This window comes from Etheostoma cragini, chromosome 5 (genome assembly GCF_013103735.1).
Source record: "Etheostoma cragini isolate CJK2018 chromosome 5, CSU_Ecrag_1.0, whole genome shotgun sequence".
NCBI classification, from domain to species: Eukaryota; Metazoa; Chordata; class Actinopteri; order Perciformes; family Percidae; genus Etheostoma; species Etheostoma cragini.
In genome coordinates this window covers 3,266,070-3,282,253 of record NC_048411.1, presented here as the reverse complement: position 1 = coordinate 3,282,253, position 16,184 = coordinate 3,266,070, and the positions used below count along the sequence as shown (strand labels likewise).

The window sequence follows — 16,184 nt, the reverse complement described above, 5'->3', positions numbered from 1 at the left end:
ATAGTTTTTGTTCACAAAGGAAAGCCTAAATCCTGCACTATAGATCCAGATAACTGTGAGAATAAACACAAAGTGAACTTCTGTGTTTGTTAGATGGTGAAACTGTCAACCTGAGCATCAGCTAATGCACGAACAGCATTCATTGGTAAAACAAAACACACGTAAACTGGAAAATAGAAAGTGAGTTGTTGAGTCTCCACAGAAAGATAAGATAATAGATCTTTGGAGAAGAAAATGCTGTTGTGGTTGTGCACATAATACATTCATTCCACATTATGTTGCAACTATTCAGTATTCAGAACATGGTCTTGGGAATCAGCCTGGTATGCGGTCCGTGATGAATGAGCGGCACAAAATGCTGAAACAAGAAGTCTCCTTACTGACTGCTTTCCTGAGAGCAGCTCATAAAAAATGTCATTACTCATGTTTAGTCCCTTTTGAATATCATATATATATATGGAGAGGTTCCTTCTATTTCCTCCTGACATTGAGTCTGTAGGTTCTTTGCTTGTTCTTGGAATCAGCAGCTATTAATTAATTAAACTATCTTAATTGAGCTAACTCTCTTGGAGCCGATTGTCTTTTTTTTTTAAACTAAAACGTATGACCTGTTTTGATCAAAGAGTAAAGGTGGTGGGATGGAATATTGCATCTAATCTGTTTGTATATAATTGATACATTTTTAAATTGCATTTCACGAAAAACACATAACTAAATCACAAAACACTAATAAATGGCTGAATATGACCGAATGACGTCAGCTTACTCATTGGAAACTGTACGAATAGCATGTATTATATATTATATAGTGAATGTAGCATTATCAGTAGCTATGAAAAATATTTCTCTTTGCATATAAAGTCATTTCTCCATTCACAAAGGGTTAGCATTTAAGTTAAATATGTTGTTTTGGTGTTTTGTGTGATGCATATCTCACACTGATAAACTGTGTGACTGCGTAAAATCTGTAGACAATGAATTAGCTCTACTAACTCTTTTTTTTCACATAGGACATGAATAACAAGGACATACATTAAAGAGGTGGAATGACACGCAGCAAAGGGCCGCAGTGCAGAGTCAAACCTGCATCAAGGACTAAAGCTGCTCCACCAGGTGAGCTGCTCAGGCGCCCCATTCATCCTTCTTTGTCGGCTTTTCGTCCTCAAACTCAAATTGAAACCACTGGCTTGAAAGGTAACACGAGTGTTTCCATTTCTAGCTTGAAGGTTTTTTGGTGTTTGAGCAAGTTTCCGACCGGTGTGCTAACACAGACGATGAAGCCAATCTAGTGAGACACGGTCAGGGGGGGACAAGTCAGTCCACATCATCTGATGCCCAGAGCCTTTTAAGTGTTTAAAAAGACCTGTGTGTGTTTTTGTGGAGAGGGAGGTTAGTAGGGGAACTGTTTTATGGGTGGTTTGACAAGAGAAAAGGGAATGCATTAGACATCAAGAGTTGATTTGAGTTGAGCTTGGCTACAGAACACCTGCTTATGTAAAAAAACGTTTTCATCTTTGTAGAATAAAAACACTTCAGCTGGTATTCCTTTTATTATTATTATGTGTCATTTAACTGACACTTTTTTCCAAAGCAACTCACAGTTGCCATGCACTCGGGTTTGAAAGTTTGGGCACGCCAGGTAAAGATTTGTATTAATGTGCAAAAAGCCAAGAAAAAATCTCCAAAAGGCGTTAAATGATAGATTAGGCATTTGTATAATATTTTACAAAAAGTTAGATTTTATTTCCGTCATTTACACTTTCAAAATAAGAGAAAACCCAAAAATGTTGTCTGCAAAAGTTTAGGCACCCCGCTAAGTTAATACCTTGTACCCCCCCTTTGGAAAGCTGAGATCTGACCGCGTCATGGATTGATCTCAGTCATCGTCTGGAAAGACCAGGTGATGTCAATCTCGAGGTTTTATATGCCCAGACTCATCTGACCTCGCCCCAACAATCAGCAACTGAAAATAGTTGACCCCCACAAAAAACTTTTGGAGACGCTGTTTTTTTGTTTTCTGTTATTTTAAAAGATGGAAAAAAAATCTATCTTTTTGTGACATATTACACGAATGTCCAATTGGTCATTTGAGGCCTTTTGGAGATTTTTCCATCTTTTCTTGGCTTCTTCAGGCACATTAATACCAATTTTTACCTAGGGTGCATAAACTTTCTAGCCCCACTTTTTGTCAGAGGTCACACACCTCTGGAGCAACTAGGGGTTAAGAGTCTTGCTCAAGGACACATTGTTTGATGTAACGCAGTAGGAATCGAACCCTGATCTCCCACACCAAAGGCATGTGTCATGTCCACTGCACCATCATGGTAAAATAAGTTTTAACTGAGCTAGCACATCCTCATCTAATCTTTTTAGGTATGGCACACACACACTCTGAACAATATGTTCTACTAAATGCCTGATTTGCACATTTTAATCCACTTCCGTTGCAGTTTTTAATTTTCCAATGGCTGCCTTTCCTCCAAGATTTTAACTTGCGTCAACAGGTTTCTGGTCCTAGTTCTGATTCGTGAGTGGGATTTCTATCAGAGACCACTGTGTCTGTCCTGTTCTGTAGCTAAAGCAGATTACAGGATGAGATGATGCTGCTTGTGTGTATCTCTGGGCTCCAGAGAAACGCGTTTATTATTCTTTCATCATTCATCAAGGTCAGCTGCTTCATATTTAACATTTTAAAGAAATTGAAAACAAATAATGTCTAATTTATCTGTCTGATTGGTTTGACGATATGCATGGCTTTTATCTGCCCCGACATTAGTGTATTGCTCACAAATTAAACAGTAATACATTAGGCAGACGTCCTGTGGTAATTACAAATTAGATTTATTGCTGTCTGATTCATTTGTCTACTATTTTGTCCTTATCCGTTAATATATAACCTTTTCAAGCTATTAATGCGTCTGCAAAGTTTTTCAATTGAAAACACATTTTTTAATTCAATACATTTGCAACGAAATTACAATTTGTAAACTTAATCCTTAAAATAGTTATGCTCATCTTTTTTCTACATTTATTAGAGACTTTGGCATTCTTTACTCATGGAATGTGAAAAACATTTAAAAATCCCTTCTCAGTCAGTGATAGTTTAAAATATTGAAAATATAACCAGTAACCATTAAACTGGTAGGCTACTTTCCAACAGAACACTTTACAGTTACTTTACTATAATCAGTGTCATCCCTGTTGACTACTCTAGGATTCCCAACATCTTTAAAGTGCCCATTTAATGAAAAAAATCCCTTTTTTCCGGAATTTGGGGTGTTATTTTGTGTCTCTAGTGTTTCCACACGCATACAAACTTGAAAAACATGCATGTTGTTTTGAGAGGTTCAGAATCGTGTTTCTGAACGTCCTCTGCCTTCAGTCTCCGGGTGAGCTGCTCGACATCTGCACGGCTTTTTACATCACTAGCCGAGATGAAGTGGCTTACCTTAAGAATACAAGGAACTTCAGTTACCGTATTGTATGTTATTTGTGATGTTTTCTTAGATGATGTAGATGTAGCTGTTGCTGTTAATGTAAGAAAACCCCAGTTGAGTCTAAAAGTGGATCTTTGGCTGTTTTTCCAGCACAAAATACACTTTTCCAAATACATGGTGCAAATATTGTCGATCACCCATTTGCCTGAAGAATGCTCTGATATCTGTCCACATTACAGATGGCTCCTGCACCAGTGACCCTGCTATTAGGATATTTGATGATCCCAGTATGACAGTATCTCCCTCAACCTCTGACCACTCAATGCCACAATATTTGATCTACAAAGCTTTGTGAAAGATTATTGACCCAACGCTGATTATGTGGCTAGAACATGACGGACGCAGCACTGTAGCTCCGGTCATGACACTGACACTGCCATGATAAAAATGTTATTCTAAAAATCAGTCCTGTAAGAAAATGTACCCACCCAAAACAAATAGTCCTTATTTCTTCAAACATGAAATGATATGAGCATGGGGATAGCTGATGAGAAATTGCCAGCATGAATGTCATTGTAAAACCAGATAGAACATAAGACTAATTGCATCAAGAAAACAATGTATCACATGCAATTGTTTAGATATGTCATCAAAGAGAATTGATCTTGTGAGCTAGGCTTATTAGTTGTATAATATGCAGTTAAGCAGCCAACAAGATTTATGATTAATCAGTTTAATCGGCTTTGCATATTTTCCTCCCCAACACATGAAAGTGGTCTTCTCATGTAACTGTAAGCAAGAAAGTGGACAAGATTATTTCCTAAAAGGTAGAACTATTCCTTTAAATCCACACAGGAAGTGCAACTAAACAAAGTCCAAAGTAAAAATAATAAAATGCATGACGTCAATAGTAACCCCAACGGTAAATTATAGTTAGCTACTTGATGTTGTATTACCAACATATTAGCAACAGACAGCTAATTGAATGGCTAGCTTGATGAGTAGTAAGATGAGTAGATGAGTAGTTTTTATCTCCTATAAAAAGTGCGTAACCAGAAAATGTTACAACAAGGGTTTTTGGGCAGTAGATAAAAAGATGTCAATATTTGCTTGCAGATCTGACAAAATGGCCAAAGGTCATTTCGAAACTTTGCCGGTAGTGGTTGCTCTGGCAACAGAGTTCCAAGATGTATGTCAGTGATCTAAATGGTAGTGCAGGTTCCTCTTGCATTTCAATGAGCTGACCCTGCAGGAGCTGACAAACAGCGTGCACTGTGTCCAAAACTAATTCCCAAAGTTAGTAGTTAGAACATAAATGAGCTGATTAAATTAAATGCAGTGTCAGGTTTTGCTCATGTGGTTTGTTTTGGCAATGTGGCAATAGGTTTGCACCATTTTGCCTAATTTATGCATCATCCGCAATGTAACATCCTGTGTGCTTTTTCCATTGTGCTCTAATGGGCAGCTAACGGTGTCTGGTCGTGTAAAGATTAGCAGTAAATGTCCTTAATTTGGCTTTGAGTTTTTGCTCCTTGTTAATGATTGCCACAATAATGTCTTCAACCAATGGTACACTTTTACAGCAGTTATGTAAGACTTAGAGTTTTTCTAAAGAATCTGAACTGTTGGATGGATTAACACGTTTAAAGCTACTCCCCAATGTGTTGCTGTTTCACTGTTGCTACGGTATGAGTCATACCTTCTTCAGGGATGAACCATTGTGCTGGAAGATTAGTAAAATTGATTGTGTCAAGTTTAATGTTAAATGCAAAGTGCATAATACTGACTTGAACTAACTTTTGTTTTGTGGTAGGCTTTGCAGTCCGAAAGCCTCAGGAGTAAATTGTCCTCTAAGGATTTTATGACTGCCAGTAATTGTGTGAACAGACATGTTGACATTGTGCTCAGCATAGATGGAGGTAATTTTAGATCTTTTTACAGCAGATACAATGAATCTATATATCTTCAAGGAGTTAGAGATTAGATATGATTACATTTGATGACTTAGAATCGACAGTCCAAACTAATTGATCACAGAGTTTTTACAGATGTCTACTGTAAATAATCTCAAAAAGCAGACAAAGTGTTTCTGTTTTGTTGTTGGCATTACATATCAAAGTTTGTGCCAATTCAAACAGTTTACATTTGATTCTCTGCACTGCAGCTTTGTTATGAGCGAGATTGCATACGGATCTTATCTACAAATCTACAAGAGTCCAAAATAAACACTTCCAAATTCTTTCTAAACTTTACATTGAAACACAAGCTGCAGGTTGCGTCAAGCACAACAATCCGTCCAACAAGGCTCATTCTTAAATTATATATTCTGGTCATTTTCAGGTTTGTGATTGTATTTTCAGGTTGTACCAGAACAGGTTTACATGGTTTCATTTCTAAACTACACCCTATTTTTGTCGTACTGCACATTGCTGCAGATCCTGTTTTCACCCTGTGTGTTTAGGTCTGCGTTTAGCAACAGTGTTACACATCTCACTGCTTTCCCATCTTAAAAGATACAAGAAACAAGATACAACATGTTTGAGACATGAGCTTTAGAGGTGCTGATAGGTGTATTTAGATCCTATTGAGCCAGGATCGTTGTCTTCGCCCTATTTCATGTCTTTATGCTAAGCTAAGTTAGCAAAATACATATTTACCGCACAGACTTGGGGAATCAATATTCTCTGCTGGCTCTGCACGAAGGTGAATGTATATCTCTCAAAACGAACTATTCTTTTCAGAAAATATGTTTGAGAAAGAGCTCAGAAAAAGGATGTATACTGTATAAATATACAGTATACATATTATAATTGTATGGAGAGACTAGCTTGAAGCTTGACAGCTAATCAATCAGTGAACATCATCTTTGTGTTATTGTCAAGATTTAAATCATCAGCATGCAAGTTTATTTACAAATATGTTAATTGTGCTTATCCAGTCAGTTTTGTCAGTTATGAAATATGTCGGTGTTTACATTAAGCAGTGCGCCCCACTCCCAGCTCACATTGTGCAGAGTAGACCAGGAATGAAGACCGTTTTTTTCTTTGACCCATCCCACAAGTTACCGACTGTGTTGGGACATGTTCACAGAGATCATGTTTTACTCTGCAGGTAGCTGTGGAGTCACTCAACAAAAAGGCCTGTGGCAAACTATGATCTCAGGCGATAAATCATAGGCTTGAACTCAAGCATTAAACCAAAAGATAGACACATTGACACAGGGAAAATCATCCAGAACTACACCTTAATACTGTGGCAAGAACAGTGTGCCCCATACGCATAATTCTAGTTTCCCTCCCTTGGTGCAATTGTCCCTCTTGTTCTAGCTATAAATTTAAATTCCTAAGAGCTATTACATGAAAAAAATGAAGGAGTGTTTTCCAACAACTGGCACTACTTGGTGGATATAAGAGTCTATAGAGCCAACAAAGACACAATGTAGTAATTGTTTGGCACAGGAATTAAAGCCCTGGAAGAAATGCTGTGTTTTGGAAGTTTTTTCTTTGCTTTCTTAAAAATACAAAGTCTAACAAAAAACACGAATGCACAAACAGAAAGTCCCACTCGGCTGTGTGATTGTCTTTCCACGGAGCATAACTTTATTTACAGGAAAATGGATTCTTTCTGCAGTACTGGTGGTCATTGCTCTGAGTCTGCAATGTGGCCAGGTTATCTGACATCAACAAACAAATCCAGGAAAGGCACATTCATGGGAAGACTTATCTTTCAAATCTACTTACAGAACATTCTGTGAGGCTCGAAACCGGAGATACATGTACAGAAAAACCCAACAGGAGTGTGGAATCATATTTTACACGTACACACAGGGCATCAAACACTCACAAAAGCATTAAATAACAGCTAGATTTCAAAGGGTTGACAAGTCAAGGCCAATGTCTACGTATCAATGGCGTGCCTAAGAACATATTTTATTCAAGGCTACGACGCACATAATGAAAGCAAGGTTTCCCCCTTTTCTATTTTTAAATAAATGCCAGAAATTGGCAACAAAGAAAATAACAAGTGTGTTTTCCAAGAACACAGGGTCAGTCTAGTGGGATGACGTCAGGCTCAGGGTCTCGGTTCCTCCGAGTTCAACATGTTCTGTGAAAGCAGTCCCAGTATTCTCTAATGCAGATCTGTACAAATAGTATTGAAAATCCTATTTTGACAACAAACCCTTGCTTTTTTCACACGTATGATGGTGTTCTGAAGAATCAATCTAAATGGGGCTTGTCTATTTAAGAGAAATATGATACTTTTTCACTAAGACTTCCTTTCTAGTCCACCTGAAATGAACCTCACAGCTCACACAAATGGGAGATCTCGATTTTTTTCTTTTCCTGCTTTAAAAGAAATTAGGTCCAAATAGACTGTACGGAGGAATATCTGATTCCAGGAGTTTTTTTTATAAAGAGACTAAGCAACACAGAGTGAATAATTGCATGTTTTGTTTTGCAGTTTAAGTCATGAGACCTGCCGTCCAATCAGAAACTCTGCCGTCATCGCTGTTTTTGATGATGGGCACAAATGATGTTATGCTGCAGTCATTTGCATGTGTTTTACTAAATGTGTTAGATGAATGCATTTCATAGGCTTAATAAAATGTTCTTATATCGAAATGATCACAGAAATATGTTTTTTAATCTAAGATAAATTAAGACTAAGCAGGATAGCTTTATCAAATATTTGCATGACATTTAGAAAACCAGGGTTGTATTAGATTAGATTTTTATCCATAATTATGGAGGAACCAACAATAGTTTATTGATCCCAAATCAATCCTATTATGAGATTATCATGAGACTTTGAATTAAAAATGTTAATATCCTATATTTACTGTAATATCATTCCCTACATGATCTTATTTATGTTTTAATGGGTATCTTGCTTCTGCAAAGGTTATTCTTAATATTACTTTATTTTAAGTGTAAGTTATTCTACATTTTTTTCATCAATGACCATTAATTGCTCAGGGTTGCAGGCCTCATTTATGATTAAAATATTAAAAACAATATCAATCTGCTCTTGTGGTTACATTGAAATCCCAAATTTACATGTTGTAAGAATTTCAAGGGTTTTACTTTTGTATGTGTATTTTTTTTACTTCTGTCAAACAGTGTTTCACAAGATGTATTGTGTCATAGGCATTTCAAAGGCCTTAAATGCACCACTGTACAGCTGTTGAGGGTTGTGAAGTGAAATTGAGGGGAGGGACTGAACCCTGCAGAAAGTTTGAAGGCAGAACCTTATTTCAATGAAGTCGTTGGTCCCTGTTGCCTGTCTTTATCTCTCTGTCCGTGCAGTGAAATGTGCTTCTGTCTGAGTCTGTGTAGCTGAGGATGTGATAGTCGTCGCCAACCACAGCAGTCCCATGATGCTCTTCAAGGGAAATAACTTTTTAACATTAGTTAGTATTAAGATAAGGTGCAAACTGTTTGTTTTTCGGAATTGACAATGTCAACTACAAATAATCCTCCTGCTCTGGACTGGAAATACTGGCGTTAGGAAAAATTGTTTCACTCGTGTTGAACGGCATTTGAAGGACATAACAATGAATCAAATGAATGAGTCCATGACGGGGAAGACCATGGTCCCGACCATTCCGTCTATTATGTTCATTTTCGGGGTTGTTGGGAATGTCATCGCCATCGTGGTTCTCTGTAAATCTCGCAAAGAGCAGAAAGAAACCACGTTTTACACGCTGGTGTGTGGACTGGCCGTCACGGACCTCCTGGGCACACTGCTGGCCAGTCCGGTCACCATCGCCACCTATGTGAAAGGCTCGTGGCCCGGAGAGGACCCACTTTGCCAGTACTTTGGATTCACCTTGCTTTTCTTCTCTCTGGCGGGGCTCAGTATCATCTGTGCCATGTCGGTGGAGAGATACGTCGCTATAAACCATGCTTACTTCTACAATGACTATGTGGACCAAAAACTGGCGGGTTTGACTCTTTTGGCTATCTACATCTCAAACGCGCTTTTCTGCGCTCTGCCAATTAGCGGCTTTGGACAGGTGAAGAAGCAATACCCGCAAACTTGGTGTTTTTTAGAGTGGAGGAGTAACAAGACCAGCGATGCCGCTTACTCCTATATGTATGCAGGTTTCAGCTCTATTCTTATTCTCGCCACTGTTATCTGTAACGTGGTGGTGTGCGTGGCTTTGATTCGGATGCACCGGCGCTTCGTACGCAGGATGTCGCTGGGAACCGACCAAGGGCGCAACGTGGATCCGCAGAGGAGGGCACGCAGCTTTGGACGTCTGGCCGGTGCAGAGATTCAGATGGTCATTCTTCTTATAGGCACTTCGGCAGTGGTGCTTATCTGCTCCATCCCACTTGTTGTAAGTTATTTTGTCCGCGTAATGTGAGCTATTTCTTTTCTTTTACGCACTGATATTTTACGCACAATTCGTTATCTTTGTAGATAAAAGGGAATTTGGTCAAGCATTTTGACCCAAATCCAAGTAAACGATTAGAAATCAGAGTTAAAACATTGTAGTTTTCTCCTTGCCCTTTTTTAGCCACTAATATCAACTCTTGCCTTTATTCCTCCTATCCATACGCAGTTTTTACGCACTGCTGTTTTACGTGGAAATACTTATTTTTGTACATGCAAATTGGATACAAACCAAGCCCATTATTAGAGAAAACAAGTTCAAACATAATGTTATTTGGCTTTTAATTACTTTCCTCACCTTACTGTTTCTCTTTTGCTGCCCTTTGCTTTTATTAGTGTGCTTCTTAATGTTCCTCTCAGAAATGCTCCCATGTGTTTTGAAACATTTATCCATCTACTTAGTTTTCTTTATTCCTTTGCAGGCTCAGGTGTTTTTGAACCAGCTGTATAAGACTCCAGTGGAGCTGAGGTTGGAGAAAAACCCTGATCTACGAGCAATACGCTTTGCCTCTTTCAACCCCATTCTTGACCCCTGGATCTACATCCTGCTCCGCAAGGCTGTTCTTCTCAAGCTCATTGAGAAAAGCAAGTGCTTATTTTGCAAGATAGGAGCACGGCGGCAACAGAGACAGGAAAACTTCCGCTTTATAGATGCTCATCAACTTTCCTCTGCCATCTCTAACCGGGATTCACACTTCCTGGTCTCTCAAAACCTGCAAGACTTCACCTGCAGCTCCCAGACCTACCTCTACCTGCTGGAGGGAAGTGAAATGTACAACGAAAGCTGCCATGAAGCAGATGGAGTCTCTGGTTCACAACCTTCATCGGTCAGAAACTCAAAAGCTTCCTTTTCCTCTGAGCAGGGCAGCGTCGAGGCTCAGTGTGAAGATGGGACAAATGTATTTAGGGAACTTTCAGCTCTGCCGTGTCCAAAAGACCCAGCACTTCATGTGTCGTTGAGCACTGAGACAGTGGAGGAAAAATGTATCTGACTTATCTCTGAGTTAGAGACGTAGATTGTCTACTGAAGGACTTCCTCCAAAAGTAAACTTTAAAACCTCGGAAAAATGAGGGGAAGGCACATGAAAATATTAAAAGACTCTTCTTGTGAAGTCGGGCACATGAAGCTAGAAAGAGAAAAAGATACTCTGAAGTGCTTTGAGCTTTATCGTCCTGTTGCTCTCTGTTTCAGCACCCAGCTACCTCAAGTGATGACCATCTCTGACTGTGTGAGCAGATTTGGTTATTTTGCCCAAAACAGATGTTGTAACAGAGACAACACACTTTCTCATGACGCAAGTGTCAGTGATAGAAATAGCTATCCTTCCTTATTTCAGTTACTTTATTCAATCATTGTGGAAATCTTTACCGTAAAGTAGATAGGGCTCAGTTGTTTAGAATAAGTGAGTCACAAGCTTGTGGTCAATACAGTAAATGAAAGTAATCACTGACATGTGTTCAACCATCATATGGATTGGATTTAACAGACGCTATTGTACAGTGTTTCTTGAAGGACGTGTTGCGTTAGTTCCATCACAGTGCAATATTAGTATGTGGAAAACACAACTAATTGTTCCTCAGCCCTGGATAAACACACATACTGTATGTCATCTCCAGTTATATCTTTCTTTTTCCTTCATACAGTGAGGGTACAAAGAATCGATGCACATAACATAAAACCGAAAGGGGACCAAGAATCAAATGTAGTAGCTGTAGTACTCCTGTAGCATAGTTATTAACACTAAACCATTTTTATCCGGCATTTACAGAAAAAGTGGTGTAAATCAGTGAACAAATGTTGCTTAGGATGAAAATAATTCATCACACCTGTGAGCTTGAGAAAAATTGTGTTATAGATGATCAATGTTCTGCTATGTATTGTTTGTAATAAAACACATTCTTCCCTCGGGCAAGGTTCTAGTTGATGAATCACAACTCTAAAGGAATCATCCACCGTCAAGAAGTACGTGTTTGATGAGTAACTATGCTCATAAATCGCTATCTTACGCCATTCCTATCCAGAAAAAAGGACTTTACAAAATATTTTTGTATTAGTAATAACAGTTATTTTCATTAGCAGTTGCTTCATTAGCTGATTATTGTCACTCAGTGGATTCATTAGTTACTCAAAATGTCAGAAAATTGTCAGTTTTTGTGATCTTATTTTGTGAGACTTTTTTTTCCAATGGAAGAATCACCATTTTTAACAGTCTTAATTCAATTCAAGTCAACAGACACCATCAGCTGCGGTCTTACCACTATATATAAAAGACCGTACTTCTGAACCCCTGTTTGTTCGAGCTTTTCCACTTAAATGAGCTTTATGTCTTAGTTTCAGCAGCTTTAAAGCACACAGTCTGCCTCTTTTCCCTGTTATTAAATCGGCTCCAGTTAGTATGCCACGGATTATGTTCTTGCCTTTCTTGTTTCTCTTGTTGCTGTGAATTTTACTTGCTCATGAGTAAAAGTGCGAGTCACGTCCCTCAAGATTGTATGGTGTAATTATATTTGGTTAAAGGTAAAGTGTGACACACAAGATTGCCTGTTAAACAAGGTATTTTAATGTATGTTTTAATATCTTTAAATTATGCATTTTATTTTGTGTTCCATTTATATGTCAAAATGTATAATGCAGCTGTAAATTATTGCTGACACTATTGTTACACAGCAAACATGACCTTTGACCTGTCATCACATGTTGTCCATATTAAGCGGAAGTTAATAATTTGAGCACCAAGTTTCTCACACTCTTTTTTGTCCTGCCGAGGTTTAGTGATATCATCTCATGACCTCCATTAGCAAATGGCCTTGAGAATATCAGGCTTCTCCAAAGTTTATAGACAAATATACAAATTGTTTAACACTCTGGAATAAGGTTACGGAAAACATAGATTTTTCCAAGTCTACAAAAAGCCTCTGGGTCTTGGTAATGTGTCAAATTGCTAATACCAGACACACATAGAAAAAGAGAGTCTGAAGGGGAAAAAATCCGGGTCTCAGGAAGAAGACCTGGCCGAGAGAGCTTCTCTACTGAAACAATAAACACAATCTTAGACCCCAATTCATTGCAGTTAAGCTTGGACAAGCAATGCAGTGGCTTAGGCAAACATGTCATAGAGACTTCTGCAAAACAGAGTGTCAGAGAATCCTCCAGAATTTAGGAACAAAATACATTAATTGAATTAAACTGAAACATGTGATTGTATAGTAACAGGGCCACTGTTATGCACGGAACAAATCCTCCACTTGATCCTCTTTGCTCTCACCAGAGTCTGCTCTACTTAATAAAATGTGTAAATGGACAAACACTGAGGCTGATCTTTACCACCTTTTTGAACAGGTCTACATTCACAAGTCTTTTCGTACTATCAACAGTAAATAGGGATAATTTTGTTGGATATGTTAAAGGTCCCATGGCATCAAAATTTCACTTTATGAGGTTTTTAAAACAATAATATGCGTTCCCCCAGACTACCTATGGTCCCCCAGTGGCTAGAAATGGTCCCAGGTGTAAACCTAGCCCTGGAGGTCCTTCAGTTACGCTCTATACACCCTGTCTCCTCATGTGCTTATTGACAACACCAGAAAACACCTGCTGCTCATCCACGTTGGCTGTCACCCTCAGTTGAAAAGAACACTAAACAATCCCAGTCTGGAAACAAGCCAGAACCAAAGCATAACTGACAGGAAGTGATAAATGTCTAAAGGTGGTGTAAAGGTCATGCACTTCTTCCCTGAAGTGATGGAGAAGATAGGAAATGATCTGCAGTGTGTTTCCCTCACATTAGTGCCAGCCAGTATCCTTCTTTGTCCATGAGGCAACATGATCCTGGTGCTAAAGTACTATCAGAATAATGAGGCCTTGTTGGGTGCGTTGTGTGTTTTGTGTCAATGCTAGTTCAGAAGGCGATTCTTTATTATTCACTTTTCTTTGGTCACTTCTGCATACGTTGACCGATGAAAAACATCAAAATATCAAAATCTTCAGCTCTTTAAGCTGATGGGATGTCGTATTTTTTAAATATTAAGCTTTTTAAAATGTTTTTTACAATTAAAGTCAAAGAGAGCAGGCTTCAAATCCTCTTTCACTTCAAATTGCTACTCCTACTTCATACTTTCACCTACAGACATCCATCTTTAAACCATTCATAAAAAGCTTAAGTTACTAAGTTCTATCTAAACGTCTTCAACAGTTTTTGTGAAAATCAAGTTTAAGTTTAGTGTTACTTTAATGAAGTGTATAATTGGTGTGTGTTGGTGACTAAAGGCCATTTTATGCTTCTGCGTCGAATTGTAAGTGGCCTGGTGTTTATTCTTGTGCGCTGGTGTGTGCGTCCAGCCGACATGTGTGGGTTTGGGGGAGTGTGTGGTAGAGGGAGAAGTGTCAGAGTGGGCGCGATTAGCTTTGCCGTGGGTACTGACTCTAGAACTAAGTGTCTCCCCTGTGCTTTCTGACCAAAGTGAGACACATGTAACAGGAAAGGTTAACCCTCTCCAGACCCCTCTGCATCTACGCCGGACCCCACGCTGTACCCTGAAGTGCACCTCTCGGTCGTGGCTTGGTAGCCTTGCATTTCCCCCAGACTCATTTCCTGGTTCTCCTTCTCCAGAAACAACATGAAATCAAGGAGAGGGTTAATCTTTACTGCTACATACAGTATGTCTCACCTTGGTCAGAAAGCACAGGGGAGACACTTTGTTCTAAAGTCAGTACATGCGCCATAGCAGCCACTCTCTCACTTCTCCCTCTACCACACACTCCTCGCAAACACACACATGTCAGCTCAATGCACACACCAGCGCACAAGTAAAAACACCAGGCCACTTATGTAGGCTACGGCAAAAGCTCTGCGTGGATGCAGTGGATGATGTCATAACTAGAGCACGGAGCCCTCAAAAAATCATCTTGGTCCCTTCTCTTTAACTTGCCCACACACCCACAATTTGTCCTTGTCAGACGACATGTACACATCAAAACGCAGGCTTGTTCAGTTTCAGCCAATGTGCTCATTTATGAAATAGTACTTGTACCTGTTGCTCGGTGAGCTTCCAAATGACAACAGTTCCAAATGTTCCTCAATTCGCTGCCTATGACATCCTTGACATTTCCACACAATGGCACAGCAAACCACTTTTTTGAATTGCTGACATCCCCACATTTAAAAAAATGTCAAAATATCAATACATTCTCAAACTTCCTGCGCTGAAGACGAGGTCATTTCACTCATACCACCTAAAGTTTAGGCTGTCTAAGCCTTTCTTTCACTGGTTGCTCTCAGTGTCAGTGCAGCAGTCTGAAACAGGTGATAGGTTGTTAGCTGGTACATGGCCTCTGATTAGCAAGCATCAAGCAGAATATTTGCCATTCGACTACAGACAGTAATATGTTGCGTGCTTGCCACTGTTGTACCACCTACAACTTTAATACAACATGGCTATTATTCAACTTTTAAAGATATATTAATTAAAACAGTCATCATTTTACCACATTTCTTACAACTTCACCTTCTTCTTGCCCATTTTGACCAGCAATCCAGTTTAGCTTTAGCATTAGCTTTTCAAAAAAAAAACTTTAGTTGTTCCACATCTTTAAAAAAGAAGCTGAATCACAATCAGAATCAGCTTTGTTTGCCAGGTATGAGGACACAAGGAGTTTGGCTTTGGATTATTGCTCACAATGTGCTTACTCATACAAAACTATCAATATATACACACTATAAACAGAAACAAGACTGGTTCATACAATATTGCAATGAAGAGTGCATAGTATGCAGGAGTAAATTACAATTACGATAGCACAGTGCAAAGTATGCTGTATTCCATGAGTATTATTTTATTATATGAGTCTTATATTACAATATGAACAGTATGAACAGCTCTGAAATAGAGAATAATTTATAAATAATAAGTGGAACCAGTAAACAGGTGCTGCTAGAGACAGTGTTGTTGGGTTATTACTCAGGAATTGAACCTGACACTGTGAGTCAGAAGTCAGCTGTTCATCGGAGAGATGCCTTCTGGAAATAAACTGTCCCTGAGTCTGTTGGTTTTGGCGTACAGTGCTCTGTAGCGCCCACCAGAGGGGAGAACCCGTTACAGGTTGTGTCCGGGGTGAGATGAGTCTGCAGTGATGTTTTTTGACTCTTGAAGTGTAGCAATCATGAACTGAGGGCAGGTTGGCACTGATGATCTTTTCTGCAGTCCTAACTGTCCGCTGTCTGCTCCTGTCCGTTTTGGTGGTAGACCCAAACAGTGCCATTAGGGCACCAGCCATGTTGGTGCCCTAAGCATTATTCCTTTATGATTGAATTTATACTGTTTATTGATCCCCAGTGGGGAAATTACAAA

The 16,184-nt window shown here is 39.0% G+C and overlaps 1 protein-coding gene across 1 annotated transcript; it reads left to right on the top strand.

Annotated features, from left to right (window-relative positions):
* The first annotated feature begins 8,991 nt into the window (after positions 1-8,991).
* On the top strand, positions 8,992-12,808 carry ptger4a (prostaglandin E receptor 4 (subtype EP4) a). The gene is made up of 2 exons (XM_034872479.1): positions 8,992-9,780; positions 10,259-12,808. Exons 1-2 carry the CDS (start codon positions 8,992-8,994, stop codon positions 10,826-10,828), a joined length of 1,359 nt encoding a protein of 452 aa, XP_034728370.1. The 3' UTR covers positions 10,829-12,808.
* Positions 12,809-16,184: the final 3,376 nt, after the last annotated feature.